The 21,305-nt window shown below is 41.3% G+C and overlaps 1 protein-coding gene across 2 annotated transcripts in view; it reads right to left on the bottom strand.

The window, feature by feature from the left end:
• The window catches only part of KIF15 (kinesin family member 15), a 162,934-nt gene that overhangs the window by 33,865 nt on the left and 107,764 nt on the right, over window positions 1-21,305 (bottom strand). For both annotated transcript variants that reach the window (XM_077491569.1, XM_077491570.1), the window contains exons 24-29: window positions 13,732-13,818; window positions 5,073-5,177; window positions 4,623-4,745; window positions 4,332-4,478; window positions 2,948-3,034; window positions 1,454-1,591 (exon numbers count right to left, since the gene is read on the bottom strand). In XM_077491569.1, the coding sequence (XP_077347695.1) occupies window positions 1,454-1,591; window positions 2,948-3,034; window positions 4,332-4,478; window positions 4,623-4,745; window positions 5,073-5,177; window positions 13,732-13,818 (687 nt within the window). The remainder of the gene's footprint in view (window positions 1-1,453; window positions 1,592-2,947; window positions 3,035-4,331; window positions 4,479-4,622; window positions 4,746-5,072; window positions 5,178-13,731; window positions 13,819-21,305) is intronic.

Below are 21,305 nucleotides of genomic sequence, written 5' to 3'. Positions count from 1 at the left end.
ATGTGTGTGTAGAGCAGCAATGGCAGGCTGCAGGTCCAATTCCCATAGGAGGGAAAAGCAGCACCTGGTCTACCAACCTCTAATCGGTGGCATCTTTAAAGGCTGGAACATTATCCGCTAGGACTGTAAGGGTCTTATTCAAACAGGAAATGGCCAGTGAACCCCATTTTTAAAATATCATTTTTCCTCCATGGGGTACCGGTGAATAAAACATTTTGGTGCCAAAACACCTTCTCTGGGTGAACCAAAGAGGATAAATAATTTTTGGCAAGTATGCACTAGAAAGCACTTGAGAATTTTTTTGGCAGGAAGAAGATTCAGAAGCCCATCATGGCAGTCTGTGTCCTGAACCCTGAGATTCCCCATATACAGAAGATTCCTAAGCCTTAATGGCTTACACTCCTTTTTTGCAGGCTGTTTTCTCAGTCCAGAAAATTATTTTTTGACACAAAGGAGATGAGGATTGTGCCCCTGAAAAACAGTGCAGACACCAGATAGGGCAGGGATTCAGCGCTAATCTGACCAATAGTATTATATATTGCAGGGGGACCTACCTATTTGATGAAAGAATCTGGGAGCCCCCATTGTCCTTCTCCCACCCCTTTGCCTGCAAGAAGCCATGGTCTGCTGAGGGACCCTAGACCTGTTAACCAGCAAAAAGCAGCCACTCGGCTAAGAGGAGTCGATCCCCAAAAATACATGTGCCCCGATGGGCAAAAGACAACCATGTCAAAGGCCATGGAAGCTTAGATGGCTGAAATATCAGGCAGATGTTGTTGAGCAGTGTGGGCAAGGGATCCCTATAGAATTGAACAGGACACAAAATGGTCAACCAGTCCACCTCTTTTACACACTGCCACAGCCTGTATATAGCCCCATAAGGAATGAAACACCAAGGGGCAAGATGTAGCGCCAACGTCCCAAAAAAAAGGGGGAACTTTAAAGAGACTCAGAAGCATGCATCACTTTCAGACATTAGCACAAAATTGAGGCTTAGCTAAGCTTGGAGGATTGTGCCTGCCTTTTTTCCAGTCAGTGTTTATTCACCTGAAGCATAACCAATGTAGCAATGACTATTAAATCCTGTGTCCTGTGATGTACTCAAAGAAACAGGCAACCCAAAAATATATATATTTTTTTCATGTAAACCGTGCTGTTGGCATGATCTGGAGGACATGGCAAAGTCTAAGGGTGTCAGCAGACACGTTTAACGACGTCCACCACTCCATAGAGAGTGAATGGATGATCTACCTGAAAAACTGACAGGTGTACCCGATTGGTCCGCCACTGTGAAAGGGGTCTAAAAGTCTATTAGCAGAATGCAAAGGGCATAAAAAGGGTTGCAATTTTACTAAAAATATTAGCGATTATGCAACATGTACATTACAGATACTAATGGTGCTTCATGGAGTTCCAGGGTGACAGCAATGTTCTGTTACCAAAATATTTATACCTTGAGTCTGATTATTTCTTCATTTTTGGACATTCTTTCCTCATTTAATGCCGATATAAGCTGCTCCAACTGTGAGTTTTTATTGGCAAGACGCGCCATCTCATAGTCAAATGGGTTTCCTACTGGAGTTTTTGGAGTCTATATTAAAAGGGAAAAAAAATAAATAAAATAAAAAATAGTGTTAAGATAGTGTAGTGAAAACTAGCATACATAAACTTTGTTTTTATCACTTTTGTTTTGCTCTAATCTCTGTAAGGCTTTATGTACACTACAGCTCCCAAACTTGAGTTTAGGAGCTTTTGGCTATTATAATTTTTTTTTGCCAAAGCTCCTAAACTCAATTCCATATAAGTATGTTCATGCAAACATAGGCTTTTAGGACTGTTTAGGAGCTGCTGCGGTTCAACATCCCTCTCCTGAATGTGGAAGAATCACGTTCAGGATAGGAACATGTCTGCCGGCCGCAAAATTGTGCCGCGATTTTCCATTTTCCTCGCGGTCAAAGTAGGCTATGTTTACATGAAGCCTAACAGCTGTACGGTATGGTCTAATCTAGTTGCACAATTAAAAGCTTTTTGGGAAGTCTATTTAATGCTTTGATTAATGGCAAAATATAATACTGAATTAAGCACCTTTGCAAAACTGAAGATTTCTACCGTTTATCATTTTGCAATGGAAGGCCAAGTCCGCCTTCAGAAAAATAAATAAAATGCACACAGATATATTTTCAGAACTATTATAGTGCAATTATTATTTTACTTCACAAGAGCCTACAAAGCATTGCAATCATGATCCGTGGACTCTTCCTAAAACATCTCTTCGTCCGCACAACAGGAGAAAAATTAAGATCCACAGGTATTTTCAGTACTTGCAAAAAATTAAAACAAATGCAGCCACCACATATAAACACTGCCGAGCGGCAATGCATTACAAAAGGAAAAAAATATAAAAAATTAATAATAATAATAATATATATTATATATATAATATATAATATATATATATATATATATATATATATATATATATAAATTGAGTTTAGGTTTTTTTGTTTCATTCTGCTATACAGATTGTACTGTATATAGTCAAAGTAACGACAATAGGATATCCGAGTAGCTTTAAATAGTGCTGCAGTTGTGCCTGAATATTTCCATTCATGTGCACTGTACTATAAATCTGCACCATGCATTGGTCCCCTTCATCCAATGGTGGAACAATGTGCCTCACCCATGTGCAGTGATGTTGTATGCTATAACCAAGAGAGAACTCGTGTGTATTGCCCCTCCTGCACATGATTTTACCCCCATATTGTGACGTTAGAAAAATAGCGGCAAAATCCCTTACAAGGAGTGGAAGTGCACTACCACGAAAAAAAGTATTGGTTGCTTCTAAAATGCCATGATTTTGCTCTACAAAAGTAACAAATTGGGTTTAAGTAAATCTGCCCGACTACTACGAGGAACTACAGCAAATATGTCTTTGTTGGGAGACTACCTGTAGAAGCATAGCAGGAGATCCTTTGTTGCTGATGGGTGGTTTTATTCCTTCATCATCAGTCTCTGGAATTTCAAGCATCTGCATCTACAAGAGAAATCAGCATACCAAACGATTTACAAAAATAGGACAGTCAGCATTTCCAAACCACTAATGCTTTAATATTTAAAACTACATACAACTGCATGGTTTAAAATTTTGGTGTGTTAATAACGTGGAACCCCAGGCAAAACATGTCGGTTCTTCACTTTCTGTCTAAGAGAAAGCAGAACGTAAGAGGCGCGAATCCCAAAGTAAAAAAGGGAAATCCCAACTTTACCAGCGGCCAATGCTTACTTCCTGTAGAGATGTATGAGGTGGTAGGGAGCCAGGTCTTCGACACAGACCCAGAAAGTGTTGGATATCTGCAGTGGCGGAGGATAAGTAACACTGAGGAGGTGAAGACACAAGCTGCTGCTGGAAAGGTAAATAACTATACATCATGTTTAACAGGTTTGCTGCAAGTTACTTTAATCCTCTTGCTGCCCCTGGTGTATGTGGACTCCGGCTGTGTGACGTCACATGCGCGGGAGGCGCCAGTCACGGCACACACTCCTGAAGTGGCACGGGCTGCCGTTCCTTCAGAGTGCATGACTCGATGACATCAACGCAGTATACAGTAAATATCTCAAATGTCGCACATTCCTAAACTTACCTATAGGTACAAATCAAAACAGAAGGTATACAACCTCTTTAAGAACCTGAAAGCAACATGCATCACACTGGGGGGGTGTCAGATGAGACCCCTTTTGTCTTATTAAAGGGAGCTTGTCATAACAAAACAGTATCTCATAGGGAAAAGCACAAAGTGACATTAATCAAGTGTGCTACCAATACCAAATGCATAAGGAGTTGTTTAGATGGGCATTTCTGTCAAACAGAGGTTTTTACATTTAAAACCACAATGCAGCTGCAATGTAGTTATCCTTTAGTGCAAAGGCATCTTCTAAATCTGGGGTTCTCAACCTCAGTCCTCAAGTACCCCCAACAGGCCACGTTTTGGAAACTTCCCTTAGATAAAATAACTCATCAATACCATGTCATTGATATAAACGCACCTGAGCAAAAAAGGAAAAGCTGAAAACATGGCCCGTTGTGGGTACTTGAGGACTGAGGTTGAGAACCACTGTTCTAAAGGACATGCTGCATTCAAAGAAAAAAAAAAAAAGCAGGAAAAAAAAAAAAAAAAAAAAACACACATGAGAACTGCTATTCACATTGCAACATAGAGGTAAATGGAAATCGGCTGATCTGTGTTGACATTATTTCAAAACGCACATCAAATGCATGTAAACCATGCCCAAAAATCTCTTGGGAACACATGGTTATTAAAGAGTCAGTTTACCTGGTTTGTTAGTTCTGTAATGACTTGTTCTTTTTTGAGCAATTCTTCTTTTTGCTCTACAAGCAATGCTTCTTGATTATTAAAGGCTTCAGTTAACTTGCCAAGCTGTTCAGTTGCATGAGCCAAGTCCTCACATAAAAGTTCTCTCTGTTTAGATTAAAGCAAAAATATTAATAAAGCAATGCTATAACAATTATTAGTGGATGCACGGTTTCAGGCACAAGATATTTATCGGCTAGGGGGAAATAGGTATATTGATACATTATAAAAAGATTAATTCGCAAAGCTTACCTCAATGTTGTCAGCGGACTGCTTCCTTTCCAAGCCCTCTCTCAGTTCCTCGATTAGTTTCTCCTGCTTTTCTAAAAGGGTTTTGCTCTCTTCTTTAGCAGATAAGACATAACTGTATTTACTCTACAAAAATACAAAATTTAATAAAAAAGACACCATCACTACTGTACAAGAAAATCTACAGACTGCTTTTTAAATTGGACTTTACAAATCCAAACTCTGCCGCTATAGCTGAAGGTGCAATCTATATAAAATGTAAATATGCACTGATGTCTTATAACTCAATTGTTTAAAAATAGTCAGAAAAGATGACGTGCAATGGCTGATACAAAAATGCCAGCATCATACAGTATGCTAATCATTCACAGCTAGGGAATTTTAAAATTACTGCAATATATAAAAGTAAGGAAAATGTAATCAAAGCACTTGATAATGGAATGGTGCACATACATTGAGATCTTCTAATTCTTGGGTAAGAACATCTATGGACTCTGTTTTGTGCAAGAGGGTTGTTCGTAGGCTTTGGATTTGGTTCATAAGATCGGACATGATTTCCTACAACAGAAAAAAATATAGGTCTCAAAAATATTAAAGATTTACAGTATGCACACATCACATTTATAATCAACTTTACAACCTGAATTAGTTACTGCCAACACAAGATGAAAAAATGAGAATTTCAGAAAAAACAAAAAAACAAAAACAAATCTGTAATAGGCAAATTGCTATTCTTGTGGGTTTACATGCGGTTTAACTACTTTCATACCGGTCCAATTCTGGCATTCCTCTCCTAAAATCATTTCATTTAATTGCTAGAAAATTACTCAGAACTAGGGCAGAAACAACTAATAGATTATGAAATGAATCCATTACTATTTTCATAATTAATTAATTGGCCAGTAACATAATGGGGTTAAAAGAACAAAAATTAGCCCTTTATAGTACAAAAAAGAAAATAATCGCTACTGTAAATATAAAAAAATAAAAATAAACCCCTTACAGTAGCGATTTGCTCTTTTTGTACTATAAAAGGGCCAATAATTTTTTTTAACCCCATTATATACAACTAAAAGTCTTAGGCCTTGTTCACACCTATGTTTTTTGATGCTTTTTGCAAAAACGCACTACAGTTAATTTAAGGTTCACATCTACTTTTTTCAGCTGCTGCGTATTTGGAAAGGGTCAAGGACTTTTGTAAATGAAAAAACTGTGCTTTTATGGTTCAATATACTTCATGTAATGCATTTTTGCAGCCATTTGTGTATATTTTAATCTGCCTAACAACAATTTGGCCAAAAAATAAAAATAAAAAAAGCAAATCGCAGCAAAATCATGTGCGCAAAAATCAAAACGTATAGCAAAAAGCGCTGCACAAACAGATCAAAAGAAAACTGCATAGGTGTGTACCGAGCCAGCACACGGATCAATTTTCAGACGAGAATATCCCTAAGAAAAATCTCTTGTATATTCGCTGAATGAAAGAATGTTTGAAATTTCCACTTGTTTTTAAAATTCTGTTTTAAAATGAATGCAATTTCTGAATGAAAACCATACACTGTCTGAAAATTCCTTTCACCAAGAATTTCTAAATATTCCCGTCACTGTGGTTGAAAATGAACATCGATTTGATCCCACTAACGATTAGAAAATCAAATGAACGTTCTTAAAATTACTTTTTTTTTTTTTTTTAAGGAAGACATTGTTTTAAAAAAAATAAATACATTTTTGATCAGAGTCTGATATTTACCAGATTCAGCCTCTAATAGTATATACAGTACATCTGTCTGTTCTCAGAGAGGATTAAAGATTCACTCCCTAAATGACCCCTCCTACCAGGAGTGTCCCATGATGTACTCCAAGAAAAGGATTTTACAGGCAAGCTGTTATAAAAATCCTATTTTCTTTATCATACATAATGGGACAGAGCCATAGCATTAAAAAACTTAATGGGACATCCCATAGCAATGCTATTTGAGGGGAGGGAGACAACCCGCAGGTTACTCCCAGACTTGAGGACCTATACTGCTGCCTGCAGCACACTGTGCCTAAAGGCAATATCCTCATACCTCCTTACATCCACTTGATAAAACTTGGTGAATGTATGTACTGAAGACCAAGTTGTGGCCTTACAGATCTGAGCCATGGACGCTTTGACTTGAAAATGGGGAATCTTACCCCTTAAATTAGAAGTCTGAATTATAACTTGCCGAATCCACTTGTCCTTTCTTAGGACCCTCTGGCAGAATAAATAAGACATCAGTCTTCCGATTCTGAGCAGTCTTTAAATAGACTGACCGCTCTCACCACATCAAGACAATGTAGTGATTTTTCTTCCCTGGAACATGGTTTTGGAAAAACGATGGCAGGATAATGTCTTGGTTCAGGTGAAAACCTGAGACCACTTTTGGTTAAAAAAAAAAAAAAAAAAAAAAAAAAACACAACATGGACGAGGGTGCAACACCACTCTGTCCTCATGAATCAAATATGGCTCTTTACAAGAGGGAGCAGCCAATTCAGAAACCCTCCATGCTGAGGATATAGCAACCAAAAACACCAACTTCCTTGTCAGAAGGACTAAGGGAATATGCTGTATCGGTTCAAATGGCTGTTTTTGTAACACTGACAAAACTAAGTTTGAGTCCCAAGGGTTCAAAGGTTTGACTGATAGATTAAGCCGCATCACCCCTTGCATAAAAACCCAGACAAAAGAATGTGAAGCAAGCAGTCTTTGAAATAAAACCGATAAAGCTGAGACTTGGCCCTTAATAGTACTCAAGGCCAACTTCATCTCTTCCCCCAATTTTAGAAAGTCAAGAATTCTGCCTATGATATACCTCCGAGGGTGCCAACCCTTGGATTCACACCAGGAAACATAAGCCCTCCAGACGCTAGAATATATAGTCCTGGAATCTGGCTTCCTTGCATGAATCAAGGTAGAGATATCTGACTCGGAAAGCCTGCGTTTCTTCAGAATGTGGGTTTCAACAGCCAAGCCATTAAATTTAGCATTCGTAAGGTAGGATGGAATATCTGGCCGTAGTGGATGGGACCATGGATCCTCCACTGCCATCTTTACGATTTCTGCATACCATGACCATCTAGGCCAGTGATGGCGAACCTTGGCACCCCAGATGTTTTGGAACTACCTTTCCCATGATGCTCAGCTACACTGCAGCGTGCATGAGCATCATGGGAAATGTAGTTCCAAAACATCTGGAGTGCCAAGGTTCGCCATCACTAATCTAGGCCATGCTGGTGCTACCAGAATTACTGGCTTTCTTTCCAGCTTGATCCTGCAAAGTCGAGGCAGCAATTGAATAGGGGGAAATGCATAGATCAGCGAGAACTGATCCCACAGTGTTACCAATGCATCTGTTCCGAATGCGAGTAGATCCCTTATTCTGGCCACAATGTTGACCAACTTCATGTTGAATCTGGACGCCAGAAGAGCTACATCCGGAGTCACCCATCTTTGGCAAACAGCCCGAAAAATGTCGGGGTGAAGAGACCATTCCCCCGGGAATAACTGCTGATGACTCAGGTAGTCCACCTGCCAATTCTCTACTCCCGAAACGAAGACTGCCGATAGTCACGGAACATTCCTTTCTGCCCAAGTTAGAATATAGTTTGCCTCTGTGCTGAAAGACTTTTGGTGCCCCCTTGGTGATTGATATAGGCCACAGCTGTGGCATTGTCAGATTGGAACCCGACAGGACAATCCCATAACCTGGGAGTCCAGACCTTCAGAGCCAGGTGCACTGCCTGAATCTCTAGGATATTGATGGGCAAGGTTCATTCAGCTCTCAACCACTGTCCCTGGACAGTTGTCTTCTCTAGTACTACTCCCCAGCCTGAAAGGCTGGCATCTGTCGTTGGCACTTTCCAGATAACGGGTCTGGAAGATTTTCCCTTCAGCAGATCCTGGGTTAGTAACCAATTGAGGCTTTGGGACTCCCTTGGGGACAGCCGCATTAGCAAGTCTAAAGCTTGAATTGTTTTGTTCCAAGCAGACAGGATACTGTTTTGCAACAGTCTCGAATGGAACTGGGATTAGGAAATCCGGTTTGAATGAAGCCACCATCTTTCCTAGCAACCTCATTCAAAGGCGAATGGAGGGATCGCCTTTTGACCTCATCACCCGCACCAGCTCTCTTATGGAATTGATCACACCTTTTTCTGGGCTGTGTCTATGATCAGACCCAAGTACTCCAGCCTTTTTATCGGTTTTAAGGAAGATTTCTCTAGGTTGAGAATCCAACCCAAACTTTTCAGGTAACTGGTTGTAATACGCACGCTTTGCTCCAAAGCGGCCACTGACTGGTCTATTAGCAATAGATCATCTAAGTACGCCAAGACTGTTATTCCCTGTGCCCTTAAGCTGGCTAGAGGTGGAGCCAGGACTTTTGTAGACACCCAGGGTGCTGTGGCTAGCCCCGAAGGGCAAGGCTACAAACTGGAAATGCTGCTGTTCTACCTTTAACCAAAGAAACGTTTGGTGAGTGGGACATATAGGAAACAAGCAGATATGCATCCCTGATTTCGATAGATGCCAGAAGTTCTCCTTGTAGGATAGAAACCACTGACCTTGATCGACTCCATGCGAAAGGAGTGGATCTTCAGGAACGGATTTAGATTCAGAATGGGTCTGACATCTCCATTCAGTTTTGGTACTGTAAAGAGGTTTGCATAAAACCCCAAACCTTGCTCTACTGTGGGGATTTGTATGATCACCCCCTGAGCCATTAATTGGTCTAGTGCCCAAAATAGGAATTGCCTTTTCCATGGATCTTTGGGAATGTTTGATCTCTGGAAACGAGACGGTGGAAAGCCCTGAAATTCCAGCTTGTACCCCAGAGTTACCATGGAGATGACCCATCTGTCCAGAACTTCCTCTTGCCAGACATCTGAAAACTGTAGAAGTCTTCCCCCACCCTGGCGAGGGGGGCGCCTCTTGATAATGAGGCTTTAGGTTTCCAGCCCTAGGATTTCTTTTGAGCCTGGGCCTGATCCTGAGGTTTTCCTCTAGAGTGACAGCGGAGGCTGTCGCCACTGCCTAGGGGCAGAAGCCCCTAGCGCAGGAGAAAGCAGTTTTAAATGAAGGGCATTTATACTTTTTCTTTTGACTGGCAAAAGAGTACTTTTCCCACTAGAAATTGTTTGGATGTATTTGTTCAAATCATCCCCAAATAGCCAATCCCCATGAAAAGGGAACCCAGTCAGGAGCTTTTTACATGGTGCTTCAGCTGACCAAATTTTAACCACAGGATTCTACGCATGTGCACTAGGATAAGCTAAGGCAGGACGCCATGTGAATAGAATATTTAATGGCATCTATGGCAAAGCATAATGCTTTTGGTAGTTCGGCCAAATCCGGGGCTTGTTGTGCAGGAACCTCTTTAAGGGCCTGCCTAAATTGGTACTTTAGGGATTGACAGACACCTATTGCAGCAACTGCAGGCTGAGTAAAGGCACCTGCCAAGGAAAAGGCGGATTTTAACAGGAATTTCAACCTATTATCTGTTGGATCCTTAAGAATTTGTGCATTGTCTACTGGACAGGTTAGACTTATTCACACTGGAAATCGCAACCTTCCATTTTTGGTGAATTTCTCCTCTATGGGATAGAGAACTGAAAATTTCTTTGGAGGAAGAAAATGCTTATCCGGGTTATCCCGTTCAGCATAAATAAGCTGTTCTAGTAATGCATGGACAGGAAATGCATGCAAAGGCTGTGAAGCTTTTAAGGAACCCAAGGAAGAAACCAAGCTTTCAAACTCCGTTAAGGGTAGCATGAAAGTAGAACGAACCATCTTGGTAAGATTGTGAGGCTGAAAAGGGTTCCTCAACAGTTGTTTCCTCCACAGAGGAGTCATCGGTTTGTTTTTCCTCCTGTTCGCCTGAGGGTAACACCTCATCCTGTGCCCACGGTTCCCCTTGCAAAGGGTCTATGGTGGGGAGGGGGATCTAGCATGCTTCCTATCCATTTGAATGGAGGATGTGATTAAAGCCACTAATCTTCCTTCCAGGCCCTGCAGGGTGGAGGAAAATACATCATAAGTCATGTATACAGGGGCTGAGATGCGAGAAGCAGCTGCACCATCAATTTGTTACAATGGCTCACGCTGACTTGCCATATTTGGTATTTCAGGTGAGGATGACAGTTCGGAAACGCCTGGGAGTGAAATCTTTGGTTTTTTGGTCTTTGTGGTGTCTTTTTTGGTAGGCATAGTCCTAAGCACAAAAGCAGAGGCACTATTAAATTGCACCATTTGCTGAACATAGTCATGACAGAATGATGCCGCTATTAAGCTGGGGGGGGGGGGGCTGGGGGGAGTGGGCAGAGGCAGGCAGAGCCCATGACACCAGCAAGTAGAGAAAGCAACTGTTGGAGCAAATCTCGGGACCGGCATTTTGGCCGAGCTCTTACCTTGAGGGGGTTCCTCCCTGTGCAAGCTGCTGTGGCCACACAGACTGACACTGAGCTTACAGTGAAGACAACAGATTAAAGGTATGTATGTGCATATACTCCCTCTAGTGGAGAATTAAGGCATGACAACATTTTTTCCCTTGAAGAAATCATAGGTGGATTTTTTTTAGTTCCCAAGTTTCTTCCCTTACCTTATACCCGCCGCAGGATTTGCTGATATAACAGTCAATTCGACCTTCACCCATCATGGCGGGCTGCGTTTTGTAAACCTTCAAGGACTGGGTCCCTTTTTAATCGGGGTTGCACTCCCTTGGACCTGTAAAAGCACCCCGCCAGGAAAAGCTTTTAGGTAATGCAGCATGACCACAACCCTGGGTCCCGGGGTGCAGCCCTCAAAGAGAGGCGTTACAGGCAAAACCTTGTGCTTCATATACGAGGCCCAGGTACCATCCATTTTGGCCTCAGTGGCACTTTGGATGGATCCGGTCTATGGAAGCTGTTTGAATCCCGCAAGGATCCCTCCTGGAGGTCCTCAGAGCACATCTTCACTCATGACCAACACCTTAGATACTGGCGAAAAAACGGAGGTACTCCTGGTAGGAAAAGAAGTTATATAGGGAGTGACCTTCCTCTATTGGGTATACCAGTATCCATCAACTGAAGGCATCTATACACCCATTATGTTAATACTATGGCTATGTGTACCATGATGTACGATAAAGAAAAGAAAATGGCGATCGTTGCGATTTGTTAGGTCACATGGTATTTGCAGCACTTTTTCAAACACAATTTTTTTTTTAACAATATACACTTTCATGAATAATAAAAAAAAAAAATTTACCCAAATTTTTTTGTATAACGTGAAAGATGTTACGCCGAGTAAATAAGATACCCAACATATGAATCTTTAAAATTGCGCCATACTTCAGTACTTAAAAATCTCCATATGCTACGCTTTAGATTTTTTTACAGGTTACCAATCTAGAGTTACAGAGGAGGTCTTGTGCTAGAATTATTGCTCTTGCCCTAATGTTCGCGGTGATACCTCAAATGTGTGTTGCGAACGCCGTTTACATATGCAAGAGAAAGCTATGTATAAGCTAAAAAAAAAAAAACGTATCGTTTTATTTTTACAGTCCCTTCATTTTTTTTTTTTAAATGTAAACATCCCTTGTAATAGGAATAAGGCATGACAGGTCCTCTTTATGCAGACATCTGTGGTCAATGAGACCCCAGATATCTCCTCTACCCTGAAAGATCAAGAGGAAAAAAATAAATAAAAGCAATCTCTGTTTTCTAGGAGAAAAACATTTTTTTTCTTTACATTGTATTTTTTTAAATGTAACTGCCCACTCCCAAAATCATTTAACGTTAAACATATAGCCAAGTATTAGGCTCCACATTTTTTATTGTGCATTAAAAAAAAGAAAACAAATTAAATTAGACATGCTATCTGCCAACAGAACTTAACCAAAAAGTGCATTCTATGCATCCAAAAATATTTAAAAAATCAAATCATTCAACCAAAAAATAAAATAAATAAAAGCCTCATGCATGTGTCCTGCTTCTTAATATAGGGGGTCAGCAATGCCAAGAGTTGGTGAAAGCAGGGGTCCGGCATCCGGAGAGAATACCAAAAATCATCCGGATTATTCTCTTGGAGCACCCACAGTAAAGGCATATGACATAATTGGTCACAATTAATAAAGCAACCAATTCTTGGCCAAATAAATCCTCCTCTTCCTGTTCCAGACTTGGGAACAAAAAGAAAACAAAAAAAGGTAATTCAAAGAAAACCTGTGGTTGGACTTTAAAAGGCACAAACACTGGGAGTACAAAAAATATTTAACATTTATTGAAAAATACATATAGTATAAAGATCAGAGACATGAAAGAAATAATGCTAAAAATCACAAATGGAGATAGAAATCGATACATGATGTGAGCCACAATGCATCTACGCATTTCGTTGTACGCTTCTTCAGGGCACATTTGAGGTTCAGAAATTGCAAAGAGAAGGATCTCACTATCTTGCAGGAGCATCACATAAATACGCGTTAATCAGTGATTGGACAAAAAAAGTTTTCCAATAGAGAAAAACATATGAGAAAGTTCAGGGGCAATCAAAGCTGAATTCTATCTCCATATGTGATTTTTATCATTATTTCATGTCTCTGGTCTTTATACTATATGTATTTTTCAATATTTTTTGTACTCCCAGTGTTTGTTGTACCTTTAAAGTCCGACAACAGGTTTTCTTTGAATTCCTTTTTTGTTTTCTTTTTGTCCCCAATATTTGCAGATGAGGCAATGCTAGTGCTTTTTCTCTTTTTTGTTCCAGACTTAGGTCAAAGCAACAACTCCAACTCCGCAACATGTCTGGTTGACGAACAAATTGAAAAGCGCAAACTGAAGAGTGCGAATCAACACTCAAACTTCCACCAACACAAAATTAGCAGAAGGAGCCCAAAGGGTGGCGCTAAAGAGCTGAAAAACCACATCACTACATTCGTGTTTGTTGGCCGACAATTCCTTGCTGTTTGTATGCAAGACAAAAGCCAGGCATGTGCCTTTGGACAAAAGTCCAAGGTTTTGTCTGCAGAAAATCTGATCGTATGTACGAGGCTTAACACTTTAATTTTAGGAGTTTGGCAGAACCATTGGCACAAATGGAACCCATACCTTATCTGAAGAGCATTTTTTCTCAAGATCGTTGATGATTTCTTTTGATGTAGTTAATTGGAGTTCACAAGTTTGTAGCTGTGTGATCTAAATGGGATAACATGAGAAGCATTACATGAGGTATTTTCTAAACACCACACACATACCAGGCAGACATTTAAACGTTCAACAAAATGCATATAACAATGATATCTAGCAAACAATACAACAGCTTTAAAGCGGGAGTCCACCGGGACTCCGCGTTTTTTTTTTTTTAAAAGCCAGCAGCTACAAATACTGCAGCTGCTGACTTTTAAAATAGTGACACTTACCTGTCCAGCACGCCCGCGATGTCGGCACCCGAAGCCGATCTCTAGGTCGCCTGTCGGGTCCTGCCGCCGCCATCTTGGGTATGGGAATCAGGAAATGGAGCCTTTCGGCTTCATTTCCCGGTTCCCTACTGCGCATGCGCGAATCGCGCTGCGCAATAAGGACGCTCCCCGCTGCCTCTGGGATCTGTGTGTTTCCCAGCAGGCAGTGGGGCACTTGCGGAAAGGGGCGTAAGTTAAGCGGACTGGCTACAAGAAAATGGCCGCCAGTGTTCTAATAGAAAATCACTGGGAAGATGGCCGCTTGAAGCCAGAAGCATGTCTGACCCTTGCCCACACTTAAAATGGCTGCCGATCAGCGCCATGAGAGGCATAGAGAAAGCTTGTGGCAGGCACATCGCTGCACCAACACAGGGGCAGACCACATAGGCATCCAGCGGGACTAAGCTGCAGGACCCAGGCACCCAAGTACAGCTAAACCCCCAGGTGAGAGCCCAGGGCACACGCACCGCTCAGCATCACGCCCTGAATTGACCTCCCAGGGAATGCCCAGCTGCTCCACCCTGCCGAGACAGGGAGAGCTGCACTTACCAGTCCTGCAGAGCTGGGGGACATTCCATGGTAGTCAACTCCTGATCAGTACAGGGAAGACTACTGGCCCAGCATACTGACGCAGACATCAGTAGCTCCACCTCTGGAGCTGAGGTATGTCGTGGCCTACCGAGCCGTAGCTGCGACCTACGCTTGATGGCCGGACTGGGGAGACTACAAGGATAAGTGAACCAGCCTGTCACCCAGCCGGCTGTTGATAGAAGATCACAGGATCATTCATCTTGCGCAAAAAGTCAAGCTTCTGCATTTAAAAAAAAAAAAAAAAAAAAAAAAACACACGGACCTATGGGCCTGTAGGGTTCCTAGGTGCATCCCCTTCACTAGGCAAAATAAAACCAAGTCTGCTAGGGCAGGCTGTGGGGGTTGTAGCCTAGGGACCGCCCCCTGGGCAGAACTAAAAGTCCTGAAGTGTTGTGTTACAACTTTGCCTAGTAATCTCCAGTGATAAGGCTGACAACCTATTTTGTTACAGAGAGGAGCTGGGTCGGTCGGTGAATATAAGAGAAATATTGTTTGAAATATGGGAGGAAGGGGGTGGTTCTGCACAGTGGGAGCTCAGGAAGTGATGAAAGGGAATGAATGTGAGAGTAGGAACGTGGAACAAGTTGAGTGGGAAGAGGTCACTGTAAACCCCCTAGGGGGACACCTAGTAAGGTGGGGGAGGGAAGGGGGGAATACCAGTATGGTTCAAGATTTAATATCGGAGAAGTGTGGCTTAAACTAAGGCACTATAGGAAATACAGGGTGGAAGCAAGAAGTTATACAGAGTCAAACACGGGAAAGATATAGGGAAAAGGGTTTCTGTAAATCACAAATTTTTTTATCTTTAAAAAGGAAATGGGAAATTCAAATCATAATGAGTGTGTTAGTGTGAGAATTAAGGAGATAGTGCACCTGAATCTAGATTTAAAAAAAATCATTCCCAGGAGTGTGTATATAGTTTGTACTTGGATGCAATTTAAAACACTAAAGATAGGGTCATGGAATGTAAGAGCATTGGGTACAGTGGGTAAAAAAGCAGTAGTATTTTCTATGTGGAAGAAGTATGGCGTAGAACTGGTCTGCCTGCAGGAAACACACCTAACAAGGGACACAGTCCAGCAACTTCAGAAAAAAATATATCAATGTCAATATCATTCAGTTTATAGTTCCTATAGTAGGGGGGTGAGTGAAATGGTGAGGACCGGGGTGAATTTTTCTTGCAGGCAGACCAGTATAGACGATTTAGGCCGATATGTTTTCCTTCATTGTTTAATTGATAATAGAGCGTTTGTACTGGCAAATGTTTATATCCCACCCCCATTTAAAATAGTTGTTATGCTTAGATTAAATGAATTCCTGCTAGATAAGCAAGGTATACCAACTATATAATAGTGGGAGATTTTAATGAGGCTCTGGACAGCAAGTTGGATAGATTCCCCACTCGGAATATAGCAGAGCCCATTGAGAAGGGACAGTTGAGTCAATTTTTGGAGGAAGTGGGACTATTTGATCTCTGGAGGGTGTGGAATCCAGGCGCTCAGCAATATTCTTGCTATTCGACCTCACATTCCACACTCTCCAGGATAGATATGGCATTGGGAAATGATAGAGTTTTACTGATCATGGAAAAGATAATATACTGGGCAAGAGGGATATCAGACCATTCCCAATTAGTAATTGCGTTGAAAACTGGGGGAGAAAAAATACAGGAGTGGAAAATAAATCCATATTGTTTTGAATTAAAAAATCAGTTGGAACCCTTACCAAAATGAGAGAATTTATAGAGCTTAATGCAGGTACAGCAATGGCAGGAATATTATGGGACACCCTAAAAGCTTTCCATAGGGGTATCCTAATATAGCAAGTGGCTAAATATAATAAATATGCGACAGCCCGGGAGGAAAGAACTAGGAGGGAAGTAGTTGTGGCTGAGGACAATTATATAATAGATCCAACACCGGAGAGGGAAACAACTTGGCTAGATAAACAAGAAGATAACTATGCAGAGGGTGGAGACTAAATGTCTCCTACAGTGACAGGCCTCCTTTATGGAGCGTGAAACCGTAGGAAAGATGTTGGCGCAATTAGTAAAGTTCAATTCCCCACCATCTACTATTACCGCTATTAGGTCCACAGGAGGACCTAATAGCGGTAATATTGATGCTAATATCAAACCCTACAAAAATAGTGCAAAACTTTAAGGAATATTATAAAGGCCTATACACTGCTCAAAAAAAGGAGGGGTGGGTACAATGGAGGATTTCTTGGGGAATCTGGAAATACCAGCAATCACACAAGAGGAAAGATGAATTAGAAACACCGATAACACTTGCAGAACTTCAACAGGCGGTAGTTGGTATGGCAAACCAAAAGTCTCCCCCCCCCCGGATGGACCGCCAATTGAAAGATACAAATATTACAGGGATATACGGATTCCAGAATTATTAGAAACGTTAAAGGGAGCAATTGAGGTGGGACATTTGCTCACTTCAATGATAGAAGCAACCATTATAGTGCTTCCAAAAGAAGGGAAGGATCCACTAGACATTGCTGCATACAGGCCAATTTCCCTCTTATGTTAAGACGCAAAAACCCTAGCTAAAGTTCTTGCAGCTAGGTTAAATAGATTTATCCCTAAATTGGTCTAACCCGATCAGGCGGGGTTTATATCTAAACAGATCCACCAGTACAAATGTTAGAAGAGCCTTTTTAAATTTGCAAACACCAATAGAAAATGAGGGATCAAGAGCTATATTGTCACTGGACGTGACTAAAGCCTTTTATACTGTAGAATGGGGATATATTTGGCGGGTGCTGGAGAAATTTGGATTTGGCCCCTCACTGATCGGATGGATCAAAATGCTTTATGATAGGCCCACTGCAAGATTAAAAAATTAATAACAAATTTTCAGATAGGATAGAATTGGAAAGGGGAACAAGACAGGGGTGCCCATTGTCTCCCTTGCTCTTTGCCCTCGCAATGGAGCCCTTGGCCATTTCCAAGAAAGAGCCCAGATATTTTGGGCTTCCTTAGGAGGTCGGGAGAAGAAAGAATAGCGCTATATGCGGATGATATTTTGCTCTTTCTGGGAGACACGGGTCATTCATTGGTGGGGGGCAAGGAGCATAGTGGAGACATTTGGTAGTTTTACCGGGCTGGAAATAAACTGGGTGAAATCCGAGCTCTTCCCAATAGATACAGTTAGGGATGAGAATACTAGAGAAGCCCCAACTGGCAGTTGTAGATGCTCTAAAATATCTGGGGATAGTTATAAGATCCTAACTAATATATAATACTTTTGTCTAAATTTAAGAAATTGATATTTGGAAATGCCTGCCGCTATCAGTAGCGGGTAGATGCAGCCTGATAGAAATGATGGGATGTGGTGACCAAAATGGAGGCACACCTAATGGAAAAATGTTAACAGGAGCTTTGCACAATACAATAATAGAGGTACTGGAAGCCAACCCCTTCTGTTATAAATATACAATAAAAATAACTAGACTATGGAAAATAGTTAAAAAGTTGATGAAATACAAAGGGGTTATTATATATACACCCCCCCCCCCCCCCCATTTGGAATAATAGCAACTTGCAGGAAATAATGTCGATAGGAAAGAATAAAGAGTGGGAAAAATAGGGAATTAAATGGCTGAGACAACTCTACGTGGGTAACACCCTCAAAAAATTTGCCGAGCTGAAAAGGGAATGTAACATTCCTCAGAATACATTCTATACTTACCTGCAAATAAGCCATGATTTGGAAGCCCAAATTAGAAGTCAGTCTTTGGAGTGGAAAGAAATCCCCTTCTTACAATATATACTTCGGAGAGGCCCTAATCTCAGAAATATACAGGCAGATAAGTAAAAAGGCCAAAGGGGAGGAGAAATTAGACTCCGTAAAAGTAAAATGGGAACAGGATATAGGAGCAATATCCCAGGACCAGTGGAGGAGAATATTGGAGGTGAGCCCTTCTGTATCGGTCTCCCCCTCACAGAAGAGATTGCATCTAATGCTATTGAACAGAGCATACTATACCCCTAAGCAAATATTTAGATTTGGAAAAAGACTGGACGATAGATGCCCTAGGTGCCGGGGGTCTGGGGACCTCCTACATATGATGTTGAGATGTCCCAAACTGTTCCGGTATTGGGAAGGAGTAATTAACATCTTGAAAGAAACGTTTTAAATTAGGTTGGAAAAGGAGGTTATGGTATGCATACTGGGATAGAAGCAAGAGCAGGGAGAGAAGAAGAGCACGGTAGCTATTTTGAGGAGTATATTTCAAGCCAGGAAAAGGATAACATTCAGATATCAATCAAAGGTGCCTCCTACAGTAAAAAACTGAATAGATACAGTAAATGAAACCCTTTCTGAAGAGAGCAGGTTATGTAAAGAGACACAACCTTAAGGAGTTTGACAGGATGTGGAGACCCTGGATGGAAGGAAAATATAAAAATTTAACAGGAAGATAAATATGTGGATACTGGTAGGGGAAGGAGGGGTGGGGATAAGGGAAATAAGGAATAGGTATTAAATAAGTGGGGATAAAGGGAGATCCTGGGGATGGGCCGCCATAGTTGCTTTCTCTTCCCCCCCATTTTATATTAATGTATGCGGATTGTACAAGTTTAAGACTGGTAATGTAAATATGATTAGATAAAATAATGTATGCATAATAAGAAGTATTAATAATTTTGTTAAAGTATTTTAAAAATTTAATAAAGAATAAAGTTTAAAAAAAATGTATATATATTTTGTTTTACCTTTTCATGCGACAACACTGAAGAAATTACACTTTACTACAATGTAAAGTAGTGAGTGTACAGCTTGTATAACCATGTCGAATTTGCACCCATCAAATAACAATCCAGTCATTAATGTCTAAACCGCTGGGAACAAAAGTGAGTACACCCCTAAGTGAAAATCTCAAAATTGGGTCCAATTAGCCATTTTCCCTCCCCGATGTCATGTGACTCGTTAGTGTGACCAGGTGTTTTAAATATGGTGTTAAAATCGCTCCCACTCTCTCATACTGGTCACTGGGCATTCAACATGGCACCTCATTGCAAAGAACTCTCAGTATTTGAAATAAATAAATAATTGTTGCTCTACATAAAGATGGCCTAGGCCAGTGATGGTGAACCTTGGCACCCCAGATGTTTTGGAACTACATTTCCCATGATGCTCAACTCCACTGCAGAATGCATGAGCATCATGGGAAATGTAGTTCCAAAACATCTGGGGTGCCAAGGTTGGCCATCACTGGCCTAGGCTATAAGAAGATTGCCAAGACTCTGAAACTGAGCTGCAGCATTGTGGCCAAGACCAAAAGTGGTTTAACAGGACAGGTTCCACTCAGAACAGGCCTCGCCATGATCAACCAAAGACGTTGATTGCACATGCTTAGCGTCATATCCAGAGGTTGTCTTTGGGAAATAGACATATGAGTTCTGCCATCATTGTTGCAGAGGATGAATGGGTGGGAGGTCAGCCTGTCAGTGCTCAGACCCTACGACGCACCCTGCATCAAAGTGGTCTGCATGGCTGTCGTCCCAGAAGGATGTCTCTTCTAAAAGATGATGCACAAAAATAGGATTTTTATAACAGCTTACCTGCAAAACACTTTTCTTGGAGTACATCATAGAAGACAGAGCCTCAAGTAATAACTTAATGGGTATCTAGGCACCTTCAGGTGATGGACTCTGGTATAGGCAATCCAGGAAGTTCACTCCCTATACAACTCCTCCTATCAGGAGTACCCCAGTTTTTGTAGCAAAGCAATATACTTAAACCCCAAAAAGAGGGGAGGCACCTCTGTGTCCCATGATGTACTCCAAGAAAAGGATTTTACAGGCAAGCTGTTATAAAAATCCTATTTTCTTTATAGTACATCATGGGACACAGAGCCTGAAGTAATAACTTAATGGGACGTCCCATAGCAATGCTATTTGAGGGGAGGGAAACAACTCGCAGGGCACCCCCCTCCAGACAGGGGGACCTATACTGCTGCCCAAAGGCAATATCCTCATACCTCCTTACATCCACCTGATAAAATGTTGTGAATGTATGTACTGAAGACCAAGTTGCGGCCTTACAGATTTGAGTCATGGAGGCCTGGTGACACTGCCCAAGAAGCACTAACCGCCCTGGTAGAGTGAATGAATTAAATACTTTTATAGCGCACAATGCAAACTGAATCGCCTCTAGGTGCTTTGACTTGAAAGGGGGAATCTTACTCCTTAAATCATAAGTCTGAATTATAACTTGCCGAATCTACTTAGCGACAGTGGATTTCGACGCTGCCTGTCCTTTATTAGGACCCTCTGGCAGAATAAATAAGACATCAGTCTTCCAAATCTGAGCAGTTGTCTTTAAATAGACTTTGACCGCTCTCACCACATCAAGACAATGTAGTGACTTTTTTCCCTGGAACACGGTTTTGTAAAAAACAATGGCAGGACAATATCTTGGTTCAGGTGAAAACCTGAGACCACTTTTGGCAAAAAGTCTGGACGAGGGCGTAATACCACTCTGTCCTCACGAATAATCAAGTATGGCTCTTTAAAAGAAAGAGCAGCCAATTCCGAAACCCTCCTTGCTGAGGATATAGAAACCAACACCACCAGCTTCCTTGTAAGAAGGACTAAGGCAATATGCTGTATTAGTT

Source organism: Lithobates pipiens, unplaced genomic scaffold, assembly GCF_037356315.1.
Source record: "Lithobates pipiens isolate NorthernLeopardFrog02 unplaced genomic scaffold, aLitPip1_a1.2 Scaffold_19, whole genome shotgun sequence".
NCBI lineage: Eukaryota > Metazoa > Chordata > Amphibia > Anura > Ranidae > Lithobates > Lithobates pipiens.
This window is presented reverse-complemented; position numbering and strand designations above follow the sequence as displayed.